Source organism: Podarcis bocagei (assembly GCF_964188305.1).
Source record: "Podarcis bocagei genome assembly, chromosome: 2".
In the NCBI taxonomy this organism is placed as follows: Eukaryota; Metazoa; Chordata; class Lepidosauria; order Squamata; family Lacertidae; genus Podarcis; species Podarcis bocagei.
The window spans coordinates 19631071-19653552 of record NC_138126.1 but is presented as its reverse complement, the minus strand read 5'-3'; the positions used below and the strand labels follow the sequence as shown (position 1 = coordinate 19653552).

The 22482-nt window shown below is 45.6% G+C and overlaps 1 protein-coding gene across 3 annotated transcripts in view; it reads right to left on the bottom strand.

Moving 5' to 3' along the window:
- The window catches only part of LOC308581097 (C-type lectin domain family 2 member D-like), a 68575-nt gene extending 46446 nt beyond the window's left edge, over positions 1-22129 (bottom strand). The window contains exons 1-7 of one of the 3 annotated variants that reach the window (XR_014004876.1): positions 21992-22129; positions 18892-19428; positions 15787-15900; positions 11959-12152; positions 11750-11856; positions 6288-6649; positions 4128-5047 (exon numbers count right to left, since the gene is read on the bottom strand). Coding sequence is in view for 2 of the 3 variants with exons in the window: in XM_081183570.1 (XP_081039696.1) it covers positions 6436-6649; positions 11750-11856; positions 11959-12152; positions 15787-15900; positions 18892-19042 (780 nt within the window). In the remaining variant the exon portion in view is untranslated. Of the gene's footprint in view, positions 1-4127; positions 6650-11749; positions 11857-11958; positions 12153-15786; positions 15901-18891; positions 19429-21991 lie in introns of those variants that run through there. The other 2 variants (XM_081183570.1, XM_081183571.1) reach the window with 2 other exon arrangements.
- Between the last annotated feature and the right edge of the window lie 353 nt (positions 22130-22482).

Sequence of the window (22482 nt, the reverse complement as noted above, 5' to 3'; positions counted from 1 at the left end):
TGTAGAGTTGGAAGGGGCCCCGAGGGTCATCTAGTCCAACCCCCTGCAATGCAGGAATCTCAGCTAAAGCATCCATGGCAGATGGCCATCCAACCGCTGCTGGAAAACCTCCAAGGAAGGAGAGGACACAACCTCCAAAGGGAGTCCGTTCCATTTTTGAACAGCTCTTATTGCCAGAAAGTTCTTCCTGATGTTTAGTCAGAATCTCCTTTCTTGTCCCTTGAAGCCATTGGTTTGAGTCCTGCCCTCGGGAGCAGGAGAAAACAAGCTTGCAGTCTGAAAGCAACACCTGCGAACACCAGCTATATTTCCTGGATTTATTTCTGTTCTGGGCGTAGGACGAATAAGTGACCATGACAGGTAATTTCCTCTCCCACTGAAATTCTCAGGCCTTCCTACTCACAAATGTTGGCCATTTGTTGCTCCCTCTCCCTATTATTTCAACGGAGTAAGAGCTATAGTGGTACCTCGGGTTATATAGGCTTCAGGTTACAGACGCTTCAGACTCTGCTAACCCAGAAATAGTACCTTGGGTTAAGAACTTTGCTTCAGGATGAGAACAGAAATCTGCTCTGGCAGCGCGGCAGCAGCAGGAGGCCCCATTCGCTAAAGTGGTGCTTCAGGTTAACAACAGACCTCCAGAACGAATTAAGTACTTAACCCGAGGTACCATTGTACCTTGTAACGTAACTTCACAAACACCACCAATCCCTCTCCTTATATTCCCTTATATGGCACATGGCACCACAGGGGGCATAGCCAGTCACCTTCCTGGGTTTTTATTTATTACCTTCTATGGTACATGGCACCACCAGGCAGAGTCACAATGGCTACTTTTCTACTGCAGGTGCCCCGCCTATGCATGTATCCATTCTGTTCCTGTGCAGCCTATGCGTTTGAAACATAAGCAAGGGGGGGTGTCAAACTTGGCTACCACATTAGTCAAACTTGGCTGGTCAAACTCGGTTACCGCATGCATGTGGAAAGAACTGTTAGCTAGCTACGTACCCTCAGTGACTTCTAGTGTTATACTCATTTTTAAAGTAGTTCCCTTTTCGGTCTGACCATGAAGCTATTTTTGAAGGGAAAGATTTTTCCAGATGATGAAATGCTGGTTTCTGAGGTCAAGTTGTGGCTTCTGATGCAAGCGGCCAACTTCTACAGATGAGGTCTCCACAGCTACATAAAGCGATGGGAGAAGTGTTTGTCTCTTGCTGGTAGCTATGTAAAAAAGGTAAAGGGACCCCTGACCATTAGGTCCAGTCATGACCGACTCCAGGGTTGCGGCGCTCATCTTGCTTTATTGGCCGAGGGCATTTGTCCACAGACAGCTTCCGGGTCATGTCATGTGTCCAGCATGACCAAGCTGCTTGTGGCGAACCAGAGCAGTGCACGGAAACGCCGTTTACCTTCCCGCCAGAGCAGTACCTATTTATCTACTTGCACTTTGATGTGCTTTCAAACTGCTAGGTGGGCGGGAGCAGGGACCGAGCAACGGGAGCACACCTCGTCACGGGGATTTGAACTGCCAACCTTCTGATCGGCAAGTCCTAGGTTTTGTGGTTTAACCCACAGTGCCACCCGCGTCCCAGTGGCTATGTAGAGAAGGACTAATAACTGTGCCCAGTTTCATTTGTCTCAGTCCACGGGGAAGTACATCAGGGGAAATCTTTAATGAACGCCCCTCGTATATATCATTCTAAAATGTCACAGGTTTTTCTTACCTCAATATTGGTTTGTTTCATGAGTAGACAAACTGAGGCCCGGGGGCCAAATCCAGCCCAAGCACCTTCTAAATCCGGCCCGTGGACGGTCTGGGAATCAGTGTGTTTTTACATGAGTAGAGCTGCTGCTGCTGTCGTGAGTGCTGGGAAGACAACTCCCTCTCCTGCCAATTCCATCGGGCCTCCACTCACCACCACAGCTTAAGAGGCCTGAGTAGCTCCTTACAGCAAGTGACAAAAATGGTTTTAAATGTTTTAAGTGCTTTTAATTTGCTGCACCTTAAATGGTGGGTTTTTTATATAATATTATATTATTTTATTATTGTATTTCTGCTTGGGGTGGGCTAAATATTTAGTCAGGGTGGGGTGTAGTTTAATTTTAGTATAATTGTTTTTTGCTTTTTTATTTTTTGTTAAGTTATTATATAGTTTGTATTTTGCTTTTTAAGGTCAGGGCTGCCTGGGAGAGGGCCTCAGTCAATAGAATGGCTGGGGCAGGTTCCACAGGGGGGAATGTATTGGGACACCCGACCTCAGTGATCACGGGCAGGAGGAGGAGTTACGCTAAGACCAGACCATGTCTGAACTGAGTTTCCATATGAATCATTGTAGCAGTTTTCCAAAACTAATTTTCAATAAAATTAACTTAATCATTAACATCTTTCTTTCTTATCCTATTCGCTTATATCCATAATATTATAAAATTTAAAACATATTACTCCTAAGCCAATTTGGTACTCACAAATGATACTACTTATGTTATCTTAGAATATATTGCTAAATAGTCCTTAAATTTCTTCCATTCTTCTTGGTATTCCTCCTCCTTCTGAAAATTCATCATACAATAAATTTGCTTTTATAAATTTATAAATAAATTTTCACCGACTCGGCCCCGGACACACTGACCAGATGCTTGGAAGCTGTGGCTGGATGGTTTTGTGGGAGCCGATTGAAACTGAATCCTTCGAAGACAGAGGTCCTATGGCTGGGTTGGGATGGCATGGGGATGAGGGACCAACTCCCTTCTCTTGCGGGGGCCCAATTAGTGCCAGTGCCTTCCATTAAGAGTTTGGGTGTAATCCTTGACGCCTCCCTTTCCATGGAGGCGCAGGTTACAGCAACAGCCAAGGCGACATTTTTCCACCTTCACCGCATCAAGCAGTTAGTCCCTTACCTTTCCCGCCACGACCTGGCCACAGTGATCCATGCAATGGTCACCTCCAGGCTTGACTACTGTAATTCGCTCTACGCGGGGCTGCCCTTGAAGCTGTCCCAGAAACTCCAGAGGGTGCAGAATGCTGCAGCGAGGCTCCTCACGGGGTCTCTGCCATGGCAGCATATTCACCCAGTGCTTTTCAAGCTGCACTGGCTCCCGGTGGAGTACAGGGTCAGATTTAAGGTGCTGGTTTTGACCTTTAAAGCCCTTCACGGCCTAGGACCCTCGTACCTACAGGATCGCTTCTCCCGGTATGCCCCACGGAGAGCCTCAAGGTCCATAAATAGCAACACCCTAGTGGTCCCGGGCCCTAAGGAAGTTAGATTAGCTTCAACCAGAGCCAGGGACTTTTCAACACTGGCTCCGGCCTGGTGGAACCCTCTGCCTCATGAGACCAGGGCCCTGCAGGATCTGATTTCTTTCCGCAGGGCCTGTAAGACAGAGTTGTTCCGCCTGGCCTTTGGATTGGAGCCAATTTGATTCCCTCCCCCTCTTTCTTTTTTCTTTTCCTTTCTCCTCCTGTGATGAGGCTACATTTTAATATTTTAATGTTTCAATATTTTAATGTTGTATTTTAATTTTGTTTTTAAGTTGTACTCATTCAACTTGTTTTTATTATTGCTTGTTAGCCGCCCTGAGCCCGGCCTTGGCTGGGGAGGGCGGGGTATAAATAAAAATTATTATTATTATTATTATTATTATTATTATTATTATTATTATTAACTTAATTCCTTTTCAAACAACTATCCATCAATTGATTCCTGCCACAAATCCGCCCCCCTTCCTCTCTCAGCAACACCAACAAGAAATCTCTGCAGCCCTTCAGGTGATTTCTAGACACATGTGAGAAAAAGTCTCCCAGCCCCCACCCCCAAAAAAATCTTCGGTAGGGAGAGAGAGAGAAAAGGGAGAGAAGGGGGGAATAAAAGGTTTGTTGAGGGGTCAAGAGGCGAGGAATTGGAGTCTGGTCCTGCCACAGGTTGGGGAGAAGGAGGGGGGAGGCTGTCCCCAATCTGAAAACACTGCGCTCCTCTTCCCTCCTCCTTTGCCGTCCCCTCCCACCACTACTGTACCTCAGAGCAGCTTGGTATTGTTCCTGAGGAAGACGGAGAAGAGGTGGGGAAGGGATAAGAGACACCTTTCTCTCCCCTCCCCCTGTACGCGCAGCATAAATTAATAATGCAGAGTTTTAAAGAATAAGAGCTTTACTGGGTTAAAATAAACTTCTTCCTAAACAACATGGTTCCAAACAGTTTGACTCAGATTACATCCTGACTCTGCTCACAGCTGAGGCAGACAGACTCTGACTGAAATCTTACAGAGAGCACAAAGAGAAACTGGCTGCTAAGTCACATGTCAGAGGGACTCAACAGTTAGCAGTTAGGCCTGAATAACTTTAGCTGGGACAGAACTGAAGCTGGGACAGAACTGAACAGCAAACAGCTCAGCCGGCCTACTTTTATAGGCAGCCGGCTGTCAACATTGTAGCAACAACAACCCAGGGTTTCCCGCCTAAAGTGGACCTGAGTGAAAACTACATACACGATACTCCTTTTGGCCAGGGTGAGAACTTCAATACATAACACCCCTCCCCACCGAGATAAGGCGTTAGTTACAATCATAGCGGTTCCATTACATACAGCAATACCCTTGTTGGTTTCAGTAAGGCACATAAGCATATTAATTGACCCTATTCACCATACAGCTTTACATGTGCAGTTTGTCCAGTGAATATCGTCTTTTAAATATGCTGGGCGCTTGGAAACCCTGCTGGATCACCGAGGGCCAGTACCAGAGTCCGGGTGGCCTTGCGGATTTCCTGGGCGGAGAGTTCAGCAGCTTCTGAGGCCACAGCCTCCTCAATGGCTTTCTGCAGCGCGAGGTCTGGCTTGGCAGGGAGACGCCATTGCAGATGGATGTCCCGGACCCTGCAGACGATTCGATCCATCAGGGCATCGTCTAAGTCTCAGAACTCGCAGTGCATTGCAGCCTGTCGGAGGGCGGCAGTGTAATTGTTAATTTGACTCCCCTCTGCCTGGTTCCGGTAGTAGAACGCATGGCGGGCAGCAATCTTGGATGGCTTTGGTGTGTAGTGGTTGCGGATCTTCTCACTTCGGGGCCACAAAGGCTGAGGAAGAGGCCCCGCTTCTGCTCTACAGACCCTCTTGTAAGCTCATTTGCTTGGAGGTAGCAGTCGAACCGAGTAAGGTAGGAGTCCCATGATTCAGAGGCTGGGGCAAACGGCGGTAGAGGCACGAGTGAAACCATGGTTCCTATGCCGACATGGAGGGCGATGGATGGAACACAGTGCTCTAGCCAGAACAGTCAGCTCTGAATTGGTTCTGCTCCGTGATTTCGCTCAGTGTTTCAGCTCCGTGTCCAGCTCATCTCAGAGGGTAGCTGCGTCTGGCTGTGCTCTGATGTCCATCAATCCCACCTTCGTCGCCAGTGTTAAATAGTGGGTAGACATAGCAGGCAACGCAGTGATATCTCCAAAGCAGCTCTTTATTTGTAAGCTGGGACAGAACTGAACAGCAAACAGCCGGCCTGCTTTTATAGGCAGCCGGCTGTCAACATTGTAGCAACAACAACCCAGGGTTTCCCGCCTAAAGTAACTGACGTGGACCTGAGTGAAAACTACATACACGATACTCCTTTTGGCCAGGGTGAGAACTTCAATACATAACAAAATTAAAACAATTTAAAAGAGGAGACCTCTCTGCTGAGCAGCCGCAGTCCTTGTGAAGTCCTTGAGAGAGCGCCAGGGCAGGTCCCTTCAGGCCCTCAGCAGGCAGTCCTCTTGGGCAATGGCAACAGTGCTTTTGAGCTCCAAAGACAAAAATATGACCCAGGTATAAAAGCTGGAAGTCCTCTCAGGACATAAGTAAATCTGGGAGTAATGTTCATTTTGAGAGCATGCATCTTCCCCTCAAGGGTAAGGTTTAATGGTTCCCTCCTGTCAATATTTAGTGAAGCCTCTTTTATTATTTCATTTATGTTTACTGTTACTAACTGAGTTATATCTCTTGGTATTATCAGTCCTAGATATTGAATAGATTTGATACAAATCTGGAATTGGTATTGCTTAAATGAACGAGTAATTAGATTTTCACCTATTGGCATCAATTCCAATTTGGACCAATTTATTGAGTATCCTGATATTTTACCCAAATCATCCGTTGCGTTCATCAAATTAGGAATACTAGATTGAGGCTTTGAAATAAGCAGAAGTCTTTCATCTGCAAATAAAACCAATTTATATTTAAATGGCAAAGCCGTGCCAACCACCCCCAACTTGGACAGCCGCTCCAGAAGGACACCGTGGTCAATGGTATCCTTCAGGATACCACTGAGACGTCAAGGAGAATTAACGTTTCCTCCGTCTCTCTCCCAACATTGCCCAGGAAACCACAAATCTGCACCACACTCAAAATCTGGACCACCCAACAAAATCAAGTGAGGCTTTTCCTCCACCAACACCCACAGATTCAATTGCTAGGGTGGATAGCCCAATCTCTCTCCTCTGTTGTGGAGGCTACAGGCTTCTGCATTCCTCATGGAGTATGATCTGCCGGAGTCAGAATCCTGTGCTGTTTCACATTTACCAACTGGTTTGCTGCAGATCCAGGGTTCTTCACTTGCACTGCTGGCACTAGCAACACCCTGATGGTTTAAGTAAGCATATGTTCCTCCTCCCCGAATTTTAAACCTAAAAAGCAATAGAAGGTAGAAATAGTATCCCTGAGAACAAGTATAAGACCATGCCACAGAAAAGAGACCCCCAGCGTATGTGCAGGAAGCCCTGGAAGCTAATTTTCACCTGAAGAATACTGCAGACGACAGCTTCATTCATATTAATTTAATACATTTAAATTTAAGATTACATAATCTTGGCTCCCCTTCATGGATCACTGCCTTGCCGTGGCAAAGGGGCTTGAATAACTCAGAGAAGCTATGAACTATGCCGAGCAGGACACACAAGATGAACAGGTCATAGTGGAGAGTTTTGACCAAACGTGATCCACCTGGAGCAGGAACCGGCAAGCCACTCCAGTATCCCTACCAAGAAAACTCCATGGACAAAGACAACAGGCATATAAAAGTTATGACGCTGGAAGATGAGCCCCTCAGGTCGGAAGGCGTCCAACATGCTACTGGGGAAGAGCGGAGGACAAGTACAAGTAGATTCAGAGCTGATGAAGTGGCTGGGCTAAAGCTGAAAGGTCGCTCAGTTGCGGATATGCCTGGAAGCAAAAGGAAAGTCCAATGCTGTAAAGAAAAATATTGCATAGGAACCTGGAATGTAAGAACCATGAACCTTGGTAAGTTGGATGTGGTCAAAAATGAGATGGCAAGAATAAATATTGACATCCTGGGCATCAGTGAACTAAAATGGACGGGAATGGGCGAATTCAGTTCAGATGACCATCATATCTACTACTGTGGGCAAGAATCTCGTAAAAGAAATGGAGTGGCTCTCATAGTCAACAAAAGAGTGGCGAAAGCTGTACTGGGATGCAGCCTCAAAAATGATAGAATGATCTCAATACGAATCCAAGGCAGACCTTTTAACATAACAGTAATCCAAGTTTATGCACCAACTACTGGTGCTGAAGAAATTGAAATTGATTAATTCTATGAAGACTTACAACACCTTATAGAAGTGACACGAAAGAAGGATGTTCTTCTCATTATAGGGGATTGGAATGCTAAAGTAGGGAATCAAGAGATAACAGGAACAACTGGCAAGTTTGGCCTTGGAGATCAAAACGAAGCAGGGCAAAGGCTAATAGAGTTCTGCCAAGAGAACAAGCTGGTCATCACAAACACTATTTTTCAACAACACAAGAGACGACTCTACACATGGACATCACCAGATGGGCAGCATCAAAATCAGATTGATTATATTCTCTGCAGCCAAAGATTGAGAAGCTCTATACAGTCAGAAAAAACAAGACCTGGAGCTGATTGTGGCTCAGATCATCAGCTTCTTATAGCAAAATTCAAGCTTAAACTGAAGAAAGTAGGAAAAACCACTGGGCCGGTAAGATACAATCTAAATCAAATCCCTTATGAATACACAGTGGAAGTGAGGAACAGGTTTAAGGATTTAGATTTGGTGGACAGAGTGCCTGAAGAACTATGGGTGGAGGCTCGCAACATTATACAGGAGGCAGCAACGAAATCCATCCCAATGAAAAGGAAATGCAAGAAAGCAAAGTGGCTGTCCAACGAGGCCTTACAAATAGCGGGGGAGAAAAGCCAAGCAAAATGCGAGGGAGATAGTGAAAGATACAGGAAATTGAATGCAGATTTCCAAAAAATAGCAAGGAGAGACAAGAAGGCCTTCTTAAATGAGCAATGCAAAGAAATAGAGGGAAACAACAGAATGGGAAGAACCAGAGATCTGTTCAAGAAAATTGGAGATATGAAAGGAACATTTCATACAAAGATTACCATAATAAAGGACAAAAGTGGTAAGGACCTAACAGAAGCAGAAGACATCAAGAAGAGGTGGCAAGAATACACAGAGGAATTATACCAGAAAGATATGGATGGCTCGTACACCCCAGGTACATCCTGGAAAGTGAAGTCAAATGGGCCTTAGAAAGCACTGCAAATAACAAGGCCAGTGGAAGTGATGGTATTCCAGCTGAACTTTTAAAATTTTAAAAGATGATGCTGTTAAGGTGCTACACTCAATATGCCAACAAGTTTGGAAAACTCAGCAGTGGCCAGAGGGTTGGAGAAGATCAGTCTACATCCCAATCCCAAAGAATGCTCCACCTACCACACAATTGCACTCATTTCACACGCTAGCAAGGTTGTGCTTTAAATTCTACAAGGTAGGCTCAAGCAGTATGTGGACCAAGAACTCCCAGAAGTGCAAGCTGGATTTAGAAGAGGCAGAGGAACCAGAGACCAAATTGCAAACATGCGCTGGATTATGGAGAAAGCTAGAGAGTTCCAGATAGACATCTACTTTTGCTTCATTGACTATGCAAAAGCCTTTGACTGTGTCGACAACAGCAAACTATGGCAAGTTCTTAAAGAAATGGGAGTGCCTGATCACCTCATCTGTCTCCTGAGAAATATCTATGTGTGACAAGAAGATACAGTTAGAACTGGATATAGAACAACTGATTGGTTCAAAATTGGGAAAGGAGTACGGCAAGGCTGTATATTGTCTCCCTACTTATTTAACTTATATGCAGAATTCATCATGCGAAAGGCTGGGCTGGATGAATCCCTAGCCGGAATTAAGATTGCCGGAAGAAATATCAACAACCTCAGATATGCAGATGACACAACATTGATGGCAGAAAGTGAGGAGGAATTAAAGAACTTGCAGGAGAGATCGTAGAAATTTTGCCTGAAAGCCATCTAGCTTTGGCAGGAAAGAACCTTTTAATGAGGGTGAAAGAAGAGAGCGCAAAATATGGGTTGAAGCTCAACATAAAAAAAACGAAGATCATGGCCACTGGGCCCATCACCTCCTGGCAAATAGAAGGGGAAGAAATGAAGGCAGTGAGAGATTTTACTTTCTTGGGCTCCATGATCACTGCAGATGGCGAGAGCAGCCACGAAATTAAAAGATGCCTGCTTCTTGGGAGAAAAGCGATGACAAACCTTGACAGCATCTTAAAAAGCAGAGACATCACCTTGCCAACAAAAGTCCGTATAGTTAAAGCTATGGTTTTCCCAGTAGTGATGTATGGAAGTGAGAGCTGGACCATAAAGAAGGCTGATCGCCGAAGAACTGATGTTTTTGAATTATGGTCTGGAGGAGACTCTTGAGAGTCCCATGGACTGCAAGAAGATCAAACCGATCCATTCTGAAGGAAATCAGCCCTGAGTGCTCACTGGAAATATAGATCCTGAAGCTGAGACTCCAATACTTTGGCCACCTCATGAGAAGAGAAGACTCCCTGGAAAAGACCCTGATGTTGGGAAAGATGGAGGGCACAAGGAGAAGGGGATAACAGAGGATGAGATGGTTGGACAGTGTTCTCAAAGCATGACTTTGACCAAACTGCGGGAGGCAGTGGAAGACAGGAGTGCCTGGCGTGCTCTGGTCCATGGGGTCATGAAGAGTCAGACACGACTAAACAACAACAAATCTTGGCTCAGGACCCCAGCAAATGGTATAAAAGCCCCTGATTTCAGAAGAAGAGTGGCGATCTTGATATGAACCATTCTGGAGCATGAAGATGGGCTTCGAGCCTAACTAAAGAACCGTCAGCCAGCCTGAAGAAACGGAGATATCCAGTGGCTGGAGAGGACATGCAGATGAGCCTATTATATCCCTATATCTCTGCTTATTATTCCTTTGCTTAAAATATTTACTTATTGTCTATAGTGGTATCTCGGGTTACATATGCTTCAGGTTACATACGCTTCAGGTTACAGACTCTGCTAACCTCGGGTTAAGAACTTTGCTTCAGGATGAGAACAGAAATCATGCTCCAGAGGTGAGGCGGCAGCAGGAGGCCCCATTAGCTGAAGTTGTGCTTCAGGTTAAGAGCAGTTTCAGGTTAAGAACGGACCTCTGGAACAAATTAAGTTCTTAACCCGAGGTACCACTGTAAAGGCTTTCTTCACTCAATGGTCTGTCAGTCCTCCATCCAGTGAGGTCCAAAGAACCTGTTTTCCCTTGCCTAGTGGTTGCCCCCAGCTGGGGTGGCTATTGAGCAAGGCAGCAGGCTGAGAGGGTATTGGCTCCACGCATGCCCTCGCAGCTGGCAAGGCATAGCATTTGGGTGGCATATATTAAGCTTTATGTGTAAACCAAGACAGATGTAATGATTGTATTGTTCATGTGAGCTGACGTTTTGCAGGGGGTTAAAATTCCCCCTTCCTTTGTCTCTTCCCCCAAGGGCGAAACTAGGCAGTATTTCAAAGACCCAGTTTGGCACCCAATCACCAAGCATATTTGCATACACACACACACACAGACAGAGGCTGGAAGACTCAATGGCACTCCTCTGGAGGCTTCACCTGGCACAAATTCCTGCCTAGCCCCACCCCACCCCATAGCCATGTCTCTGCCCTGCCTCCTTAATAAATTCACAATTTTTAAAACTATATATATATATATATATATATGCTTTCGTAGATTTTCACGGGTACAGGAATGCAGGTTTTGGTGTTTTCGGGTATCTTCCCGTGTAAGAGTTGGGGTGTCTAGGCGACGTTTCGACGAGGTCTCACTCGTCATCTTCAGGCTGGTGCTTTCGGCTTCTTGTTACTAGAACAGAGCAGGATCTCAGTGTTTGAGTTCCTATAAATACTGTTGAGGGGGTGTGGTGTATAGCCTCCAACGTTCTGGGCAGAGAGGAAGTTCCCAGGTTATTGTGCCTTTTCTTCTTTTGTTCATTAATTACTTGAGGGATATCTTGAGTGATTTCTTGAGTGATATTCTGAGTACCACTTAGGAGGGTCATTAGGTGTGGATTAGTTGCTAAAGCTTTCGTGTCTTGACCTCTTGAGCTTGTGAAGAGTTTTTCTGAGTTTTTCTGAGAAGAGTTTTTCTGAGAAGATGGCTGTACTGCACTTAGTTGTGCTCTGGCTTGGCTTCGTGTATAGGGGCGAGCTGTGGTTATATATATATGTGTGGTTATATATATATATGTGGTTATATATATATATATATAAGCTGTGGTTATATATTCATATATATATGAATTTTTTTCCAAAAGCAAAACATTCTGCATAGCCCGGACATTTAAATGGCTGGTTCTGCCAAATTTCCAGTTTCTGGACTTTGGCATTTGTTTCTTGACACACAACAGGGGAAAAAAGATCTCACCAGTTATTGAAAATTGTGTCATTGATCCATTTCCAAGGCTCCTGGTTATCCATTCTTTGGAGACCAATCCAGTGGTCAGCAGGACCTTTGTATCGTCTCAAGAAGCTCTTAATAAAGAAAAGAAGTGTCAATACATTTTCAACCCTCATTCAAGTGTAGAATCAACTCTATTTGGGGCTGCAGACTGTGATCTGTATCTTTCCACTCACCATCTCCTCTTGGGAGTCAATCACGACCAAAGAGGCATTGAGAGAGGCACAGTAATTCTGGCTATAAGTCCAGTTTCCTTCACTCTCTGAAAAGTAATAGCATTTCCTTTGGTAGCCAATCCAACGGTCCGGACAGTACTCAGTTGGAGTGGAAGGAGAATGTAGGGCGGTAGGCAATACTTCACAACTTCTCCCTATTGATAAGAAGGGTATCAGAAAGTGAGACAGATTGCTATCTATATCTTATAAACAGTCCTACCAAAAATAAAGGTCAGGCAGCGTACTCCACTCATCATCATCATCTTATTCATATGCTGCCTTTTTACAAAAACAATCCTGCTTAAAGCAGCTCACAACAAAGAAAAAGGAAATACATCTCAAAACCAGGCATTTCATAACTATACAGTGGTGGCTCGCAAGACGAAATTAATTCATTCTGCGAGTTTTTTCGTCTCGCGAATTTTTCGTCTTGCAAAGCACGGTTTCGGAAAAGTTTTGGAAAAGCTTCAAAAATCACCAAAGTCTTCAAAAACCTCAAAAAAGGCTACCACACCGCGTGCTATGAGTTGCTCCTTAAAGTCAAGTCGCAACTGTATTAACGGTTTTAAGAAAAAGGAAACAAACTTGCAAGACGTTTTCGTCTTGTGAAGCAAGCCCATAGGGAAATTCGTCTTGCGAAGCAACTCAAAAAACCAAAAACCCTTTCGTCTTGCGAGTTTTTCGTCTTGCAAGGCATTCGTCTTGCGAGGTACCACTGTAGATCAAAACAACATAACTGCAAATATAGCACACAAAAACATTGCATGAAGAACTCAGCATCTCCAGGTTGACAATCTTTCAGAGCCACTGCTAGTCAGATCACAAGTCGGTTGGGGCTGATGAGATTTGTAACCAAACAACATCTAGAGGACAACACATTGGTTGCCTGGGAAGACAGTACTCAGCAAGAGGGACCAAAAGTTATAGAGCAAATGATCTGCATGCAAACTATTTCTGGTTCCACCCACAGCGTCTCCAGGTAGAAATCCCTGTTGGAAACCCTGGGCAGCCACTGCCAGGCAGTGTAGACTCAGCAGGAGCCAAGGTGATGTTCAGATGGTGGGAGTCGTAGACCAACAGTGTCTAGAGGGCACCCAATGGGCTACTCCCAGAGACAACGCTGGCCAAATGGACTAAAAGTCTTGACTCGGGATAAGGGTGCTTCCTCTGCATGAGGAACAGATTGGGTAAATTAGGGTAGGAGGGAGTGCAGCAAACCTAGGGCCCATCTCTGTCCACAAACCCAGGAGGCTGCAGAACATGGAGCAGCTTCTCCCATGGCTGCCACACATCCAAAGCCAATCAGGTCCCTGCACCTGATCCCTCATAAGAGTTGACTGTCATAAGAGTTGACTCTCCCTGAGAGGAGCATTGGATCAGAATTGTGTCCTGCCATGACAGAAAACATTTACAAGAAAGCATAAGGAAACTCAGGGAAACCTGAAGGACCTGTCAGATTCTTAAGTAAGATGATGTGTGGATAACATCACTGTGCAATTTAGTCACTAGGTGGCCCTGGACTTAATCTTATGTGCTAGGAGACTTGTAGCTGTTCTTGTTCAGATATTATTTTGTAATAGCTTCAGCTACAGAAATAAATAATATTCATGTTCCTTCTGGTTTAGGAGAGATAATAAAGTTATCGTCTAGCTTCCTTACTAGTCTGCCTTACCATCTTAAGCCTCTCTCTCTCTCTCTATATATATATATATATATCTTTATTAAACATCACCAGTGCAACACATTATACCAAATATAATACATACAATACATATACTTAAGCCTACTTATTTGGAAATAAGCACAATGGTTTTTGATTCTGAGCAAGCACACTTATGGTTTGTTTGTTGATATCCTGCACATACTAGACAAGGGATGAGATGTCGTTGGATTCGAACTCCCACCAGCCCTTCCCACTTCCCTTCCAACAAAGGATTAATGGAAGTTGCAGCCCAACTACGTCAGAAGGGCCACAGTTTCCCCACCCTTATTCTTAGCACTCACAAATGCACACATCAGTACAGGCCTTTTCATCTGGTGCTGGAATTCTTTTAAAACAAGCCGCTTACACAAAACCCTCCAGATGTTGTTGGACTACAACTCCCATCATCCCTGACCATTGACCATACTGGCTGGGGCTAATGGGTAAATACAATCCAAAATGGCAGGGTAGAGTCAATCTATTGGCAAAGGACATTACTGCTGCTTACTATGGTGGTTCAGGGTGGCGGCAAGGTTGGGGCAGTGTGGGTGCTGGTAGAGCAATTCTGGCACCCCTGCTGTGGGGTTCAAGCCACCCCACATTCAAGGGTGTAGCGACGGGGGTGCAATAGGGGTACGCTGCACTGGGTGCCACCACTGAAATAATAATAATAATAATAATAATAATAATAATAATAATAATAATAATAATAATAATAATTTTATTTATATCCCGCCCTCCCCAGCTGAAGCCGGGCTCAGGGCAGCTAACAACAATAAAACAGTACAACAGTACAACACAACCATTCATTATAAAATTAATTCAAATCAAACCAATGGCAACCATTGGGCCAGAGCTCCATGAAGATTGCTGAAGGAGGGAGTCAGGCTGTGCCCTGGCCAAAGGCCTGGTGGAACAGCTCTGTCTTGCAGGCCCTGCGGAAAGATGTCAAGTCCCGCAGGGCCCTGGTCTCTTGTGACAGAGTGTTCCACCAGATCGGAGCCACGGCCAAAAAAGCCCTGGCTCTAGTTGAGGCCAGCCTAACTTCTCTGTGGCCTGGGACCTTCAAGATGTTTTTATTTGAAGTCCGTAAGTTTCTCTGTGGGGCATACCAGGAGAGGCAGTCCCGTAGGTACGAGGGCCCTAGGCCGTATAGGGCTTTAAAGGTTAAAACCAGCACCTTAAACCTGATCCTGTACTCCACCGGGAGCCAGTGCAGCTGGTATAGCACCGGGTGCATGTGATCTCGCAGCGAGGACCCCGTAAGGAGTCTCGCAGCAGCATTCTGCAACCGCTGGAGTTTCTGGGTCAGGCTCAAGGGCAGCCCCACGTAGAGCGAGTTACAATAATCCAGTCTGGAGGTGACCGTCGCGTGGATCACAGTGGCTAGGTCAGGGCGAGAGAGGTAAGGAGCCAACTGCTTAGCTTGGCGGAGATGGAAAAATGCCGCCTTTGTTATAGCTGCAATCTGCGCCTCCATGGAAAGGGAGGTGTCGAAGATTACACCCAAACTCTTAACGGACGGTGCTGGCACTAATTGTGCCCCTGCAAGAAAGGGTGACAAATCCAGGCAGCACTCACCTTGGGGCCTGCAGCGTGCCCGAGCCATGGCTCTGCTGCTCAAAAGGTCCACCTGCTGCCTCCCCAGCTGTAGGATGACTGAGGGGGAGGAGGCAGACAGACTCCTCGGAGCCCTGCGAACACCAGGCCCCGCCACCCCGGGCACCCAATCGGATTGCTCCGCCGCTGCCCACAATCACCTGGTATACAACGACAATGCTACTGCCAAGAGGCCAGCATCATCCCAGCCCACCAGCTGCTCTTGCAATAAGGGCACCAGATTGCAGGAGGCTGTTTATATCATTTGAAATTTAAGCATCTCTGCGTGCATATTGGTTTATTATTACAGTAAACAAAGATTACAGTAAACAAACATTAACTGAATGTGGGCCCCCATCCGCAACTGCTTCCAGACTACCTCAACTGAATAACAATAAAGCTATTCTAGCTGCTGAGGAGAGATTTTTGAGAACAGGTGGCCTGTAGAGAAGCTGGCAGAAGTTACAGCAAAATGGCTCCTCACTTACTTGATAAATGAATGCTGCCCGTGATGATGATGGAAATGATCAGAATGACAATAAGCGCCAAGCTCAAAATTTTTATATTAAAAACGAGTCTCCGTTTTCCATTTTTGCACAAACCTGCAGAGGGAAATAAAGTGTTAATGTGTCCTTGGTTTCAGCAAGCTGCCAGACAAGTCCTTCTAAAAACTCCAAATATCTGGGGGGCTCCAAGTCTACCAAGGCTTGGGTAGTCCACCCACATTGAAGGTGTGAGTTCAAGCTTGCATCACACCAAGATGTCATACCACTCAACAGTCCTGATTTATGTGGGACATCCTGGAATTACAGAAGCCAGTCCTGACTTCTGATTGAATCCAATAATGTCCCATTTTTTTGGTCCGGTGCTCTGGCACAGATGAGCTGGGGACCAAAAAAGAAACGTCCCAATTTTGGTCAGTGGGATGTTGGAAGGGTATGAGATGAACCAAGTTCACCTGTGGAATCATGAAGCTCATAGGCTTGGTGCCTCCCACCACAAAGTCAGCCAACTGGTCGGCCTCTGCGCATGGCTGGTGAGTCACCAGTTATTTATTTTATTAAAAAGTATTCACATGCCACCATCTCCTAAACTATCAAGGTGTTGCACAATAATATTTGTACAATAAAACAAAAATCACCAGAAGAAATAGTAAAACAAATATATAAATCATTAAAATAACTGGGAAATCAACAACATTTTAAACAGCTGTATAGGCTTGTTGGCATAAGAGAAGGTCTTCAAGTCAAGATTAGAAGTCAGAAGTGAAGATTCCTGATGTATCTGTGCTGGAAGAGCCTTTCACAGCCTGAACTGGTGGCGCTAAATGCCCAACTTCTAGCTGAGGTCACTTGGACTTCTGAGACATGGAGACAACCAGATGTGCTCCTGTGGATGATCTTAGTGATGAAGCTGGGATATAAGGGCTCAGGTGGCCCTTAAGGTATCCTGGACCAAAGTTCTTCTGGGCTTTGTATATGTGGACCTTGAACCTGGCTTAGCAATGTATGTGCATCAGCTGCAAACATTTTAGCAGAGGTGCCACTTACTGTCAACCATCTGCCTCCATCAGAGGTCTAGGCATTCTGCAAAATCTGGAGTTTCACAGCTAGGCTGGAGGGCAGCCCCACATAAAACACAGTAATAATCCAGTTTTTAGTAAGAACTTTAGTGATGTTAAAGCAAAGGTTGAAGTGACTGCAGGAACTGAATGGAATGTGATGCATGCCAAATGTCACATAGGCAATGCAGGAAGACAGAGGGCAGCACAACCCGTTGTATGAATCATTAACAGATAGCCAATGTATGTACACATGTGCAAGGAGAGAAATTTGAAATGCAACTGTGTGTATATCCCAGGCTGAGAACTTGCTATTTTAGTGGGATCCCATCCAGAACAGGTAAATGGCCTGTCTCCTGGCCATGCAGCTGTTGTAAAATCTGCCCTGCTAAGATGGGCATCCAAAAGTTATGCTTGTCATCTAATAGTGGCAGCCTTGTTAAATCCACTGGCATCATGGAAGTGACAGAAGGGGATCTCTGTCCTATGTAGAAACAGAATGGGATATTTTGTTCATGCATCTCAGGCTAGTGTAGAAACCATTTTAATCTTGGCTGTAAAACAAACCATTAAGGGAATACAGTTTGAGCTCTTGCACATTTCTGTATAACATAAGAGTTGGTTCCAATATATCACGGGTAGATCCATTAATGTGTAAAACTAAATGAATTCCTATAAAAATGAATTGTTCACCTAAACAGCATCTATTGCGCTAGAAATCTTTATTCGTTCAATAAAGGACAGTGAATTTTCAAATTTGCCTCAACCAAATAACAACAAGAAGAAGTGCAACAACAAGAGCAAAAACAAAGCATTTCAGTGCCACTGTGCTAGTAAATGCTGTGGACCATGTACCTGCATCTGCAGATTCCTAGTCGCTTATCTGTGACTCTCTAGGTCTGTGTAATAATAATATTAATAATAATAATAAATTATTTATATCCCGCCCTCCCCAGCCGAAGCTGGGCTCAGGGCAGCTAACAACAATCAAAATAGTCCAACATTCTAAAAACATTCATTATAAAATTAATTAAAATCAAATTAAAATCAAATTAATGGCAACCATCAAGCAAAATTCTGTGCAGATTGCCAGAGGAGGGGGTCAGGCTGCGCCCTGACCAAAGGCCTGGTGGAACAGCTCTGTCTTGCAGGCCCTGCGGAAGGATGTCAGGTCCCGCAGGGCCCTAGTCTCTTGTGTACAGCAGAAATGGGGGCCATGTGGTCCTCCAGATGTTTTTGGTCTACAGGTCTCATCATTCCTGAACATTGGCTATCAGGGAGTGATGGGAGGGAGTTGGAATCTAGCAAGCCACAAGCTCTGCATTCTTGGTGTACATGGAAGGTGAACTGGGAAAAGAGGTAGGAATCTCTCTCCTCAAGGGCAGTCTCACCCCCTTCTCCTTATGCATGCCTGTGTGAGGAAGGATTGTTCCATCTGAGAGAGGAACTAAGAAGAGACTGAGAAGCCTTCCACACTATTCAAAACTGGGTACAATCAACAGTTTAGAGGAGCTGAACATGCTTTGAAAGAGGTATCGCTTCCCATGATGTAAAGGTATCTCTCTGCTCCAACCACTCAATCTGGTCAAATCAATTTTTACAAGAGTAGCTATGTACCCATCCTTTTCCAACTGTTTTAACTGCCTGAATAAACTAGAGTCTCCATGAATAAACATGAGTCTCCATGATACTTCAGGTATCTGAAGAAATGTGCATGCACACGAAAGTTCATACCAAGAACTAACTTAGTTGGTCTTTAAGGTGCTACTGGAAGGAATTTTTTTGTTTTGACTATGGCAGACCAACACGGCTACCTATCAGTGTATCTGAAGAAGTATGCATGCACACGAAAGCTCATACCAAGAACTAACTTAGTTGGTCTTTAAGGTGCTACTAGAAGGAATTTTTTTTGTTTTGTCCATGAATTTAATTAGTTGGCCCGCATTTTGCAGCTCTCATCCCAGCAGCAAATCCATAACTTTTCTGACAGTAGGTGGAGACAAACACACCTTTCTCATCAGAACTCACTTACCATTTAGACAGCAGCACTGTTTCGGAGGAATGACTTCTCTCGCTTGTTGGGTGCTTCCATTATTTGTGATTTCATTACTTCCAGCATTCTGTGCTACTGCTGGATTCATGGGGAGACTTCGCTCTGTCGTTTTAGTTTCAGAGAAACCCATCTTTTCCTTCTCCCAGGAGGATCCACAGATCTCACAATAAATGCTACTCAGCTCTAGTTACACTGAGTTTTCCAGTTTCTTAAGATATGTTCAAAGCAGATCACTGGATTGCAGATTCAAGCACAGTTTGGCTGGGTGATGTGGTGAGAAAACACCCCTTTAAAACACCACTTAATCATGTGCTTTAATTGGATACTATGTCCAGCCAAGCTGTACTTAATATGTATTCCATTTCCCTGTGTAAAATGGGTGCCTTTGGGACTGCTTTTATTCCCAGCGAAAGTAAAGCCTCTTCAGAGTCTGAAGTATCAATTCTGGGCTTTTGCCACAAAATAATTTCACAACAACATCAGTTTTTGCCACAGCATCAATGTCCCGAGATTTCTCTGTGGAGACAAAATTACAGAGCAGAGAAATAAATTATCTTTTCTTGAAGTCTTTAAAAGGTGCAGTTTTGCTTCCATACTAGTATAGCCCCCCGACAAAAGCCCTGAAGGTGGTCTTACATATACCAATTTACAGGTCTGGAAATTCAGGTATGAAATATTGCTTCTTTTTAGTCTAAATGATTATAATCATGTTTCTATATCTACTTGATGAAATTAAAGCATTGAGAAAAAGTGAAAGGGAGGAGCCCTTGAGATAGTTAAAGATGGCTATCTTATCTCCCCTCAGTCTCCTCTTTCCCAGGTTTCCATGCCTTATTAGGAAAGGTCGCTCTCATCTGGACACTTTCCACCCTGGGTTGGCAAACTAAGGCCTGGGGGCAGGATGCGGCCCACCAGACTCATAAATCTGGCTCCCAGAGCCCGCCACCCACTCAGTCAGTCCCTGCAGAAACCGCAGATGCCTCACCGTGTGGGGACTGACTTCCATGACACTGGCGCGGCTTCGGATTTGGAATCCAAAGCTGTGGACACCTCTGGGTGATACCTATTCTTTCCCACTGAGGTGGCCGCCAAGAGCCGAGCGGGAGGAAGCAGCGGTGGCGGGGAGGCCTCTCCCCTCTGCTGCCCAGGCCAGTGGCATCGGCTCTGCGCCCCGCGGACCCCTGGCCAAGGCAGAGGATGCCGACGAAGACAAGTCAGTGTCGGCAGCTGCAGCTACGGTGAGCGAGATGGATGTGAGTGGCGGCAGGGCGGCATGCTGGGTGCTCTTGCCCCTTTCGGGAGAGAGTGGATCCAGCCCCCCACAGGGTCTGAGGGACAGTGGACCGGCCCCCTGCTGAAAAAGTTTGCTGACCCCTGCTTTCCCCTTGTCAACATTCTCCTTAAATGGTGGTGCCCAGATTGGATACAGTACTCCAGGTGAGGTCTGATCCACTTTAATAAAGGTGTCTGGCACAAAAATCTCTGAATGCATCTGCCTAAAATTTGGCAGGCTTAATCTAGAGAGGCTCATATTTCTGCAAATTTCTTCCACTTTTCTCTGAAGCGTGAACAACAGTACAGTCATACCTCGGGTTAAATACGCTTCGAGTTGAGCGCTTTTGTGTTGTGCTCCGCGGCAACCCGGAAGTAACGGAGCGTGTTACTTCCGGGTTTCGCCGCTTGCACATGCACAGACGCTCAAAATGATGTCACACTCATGCGCAAAAGTGGCGAAAAGTGACGCACGCGCGCGCAGACATGCCGCCACTAGTTACGTTTACCTCTAGATGTGAACGGGGCTCCGGAATGGATTCTGTTCGTATCTAGAGGTACCACTGTATAGCCATTTTTTTATTCCCCACTCTATTGAATGAGGGGGTGAGAACTTTGGGTTGTATTCCTAGCAGTGCCAGGAGAATGTTCTGTCAGCACCAGGATTTCTCCTTGCACAAGGGAACATTCTCCTCCTCTCCTCCCTCACGACCCCCAAGGGATTCTAGCAGTTCCCCCAATCAAACAAAGCCGTCCTTATATTCAGTGCTTTTTTTCCTGGGGTTACGTGGGAGTACATGTACTCCTAAACTTTTTGTGAATCTAAATGTTCCTGGGAAAGAGGCGGAGGAAGTGGCAGCAGCAGCAGGAGCAGAGAGGCAGGAAGGAAGCAGCGCCTGCGAGGTCCACAGTCATCTAATCTTAGCCCAGCATCCAGCAGGGAGAGGGGCGGAGGACGGCAGCCATACAGATATGGCCACCAGATTTTTTTCAATGAATCCGGGAACACTTTTTTTTTTTTTTAAGCTGAGAAGCAACAGGGATTCAGTAGTGGGGATGGTGAGGCAAAAGACCCTGGGCCCAAGCACACATACATATTGTATAAATGTGCAAAGCCCTTCTTTCGCACCCTGTGAAACATAAACGCGCAGAGTATTTAAAAAACTGGGAAACAGAATGCCGCCCACCCGTGACTCCTGAGCCTCCCCCGATCAGTCAAAACAAAGGGGGAAGGGGGCAGGAGATCTGTACCGCCAGTCGTGCCCAGTTCCCCTTCGGCAGTGGCAGCGCCACAGCAGTGAGCAGTTCCTGAAGCCAGCCAGAGCCAACTGCACTACCAGCCTGGCTCCGGGCTGCTGAGGCTGCTGCTGCTACATTTCCTGGGGACAGATTTGCAAATCTGGGGACATTCCAGGGACGGAATTTGTCCGGGGACAGATTTGCAAACTTGGGGACTGTCCCTGGGAACCGGGGACGTCTGGTAACCCTAGAGGAGCCCCCCCCCTGCGAGATCCTCCCTCCCCTTGCAGATGCACTCTGCGGCTAGGGCCAGATTTAGGTTTGATGAGGCCCTAAGCTACTGAAGGTAATGGGGCCCTTTATATGTCCTTTGTCAACAACAAATTTTCGCTGTTTTTTGTGTTGAAAATATGCTATATGGTAATTTATGGACCTAATGGGTATCTAAAGCCATTTGCCCATGTTGCCATGCAACCAGTCCATGCAGAATGTAGGCACCCTATATATGGAAATGAGCAAACCAGTGATATTTTAGGGAGCAGGCTAGCAGGCGGGGCCCATGACTTACCGTATTTTTCACTCCACTTTTACCTTCTGGCAGAATCAATCTAGCAGCTATGTTCTTCAGCGCACAAATAGATATCTGCTGCCGACCAAGCCCACAAGAAGCAAAAGAGAAAGTGTTATCAAAGCGACTGGTTCCTGCTATTTATATTCTCCTCTTCCTCCCCCTCCCCCGCCTCCTCATCCTTGCCAGATAAGTCCTAGTCAACAGTTTCTGACTCCAGCCCCGCACAGCCTTTAATCTCGCCCCCAGCCTGAATCTAGAGATGGTTTCAATTGCCCAAGGTCTTCTGCCTTGCTTCAGAGAACAGTGCAACCCTGAAGGCATTCTTGGGCATGAAGTGAAAAAGAATTTCTAGCATGATTTAAAATCAGCCCCACCAACAAAGGGCAGAACATCCCAGTGGGGAATGTGATCACCCTCCATGTGCAAAGTTCAATGTTCAAATGTACTTTTGAAAGTGACAAACCTAACCTACTCATGCACCGGAGAGT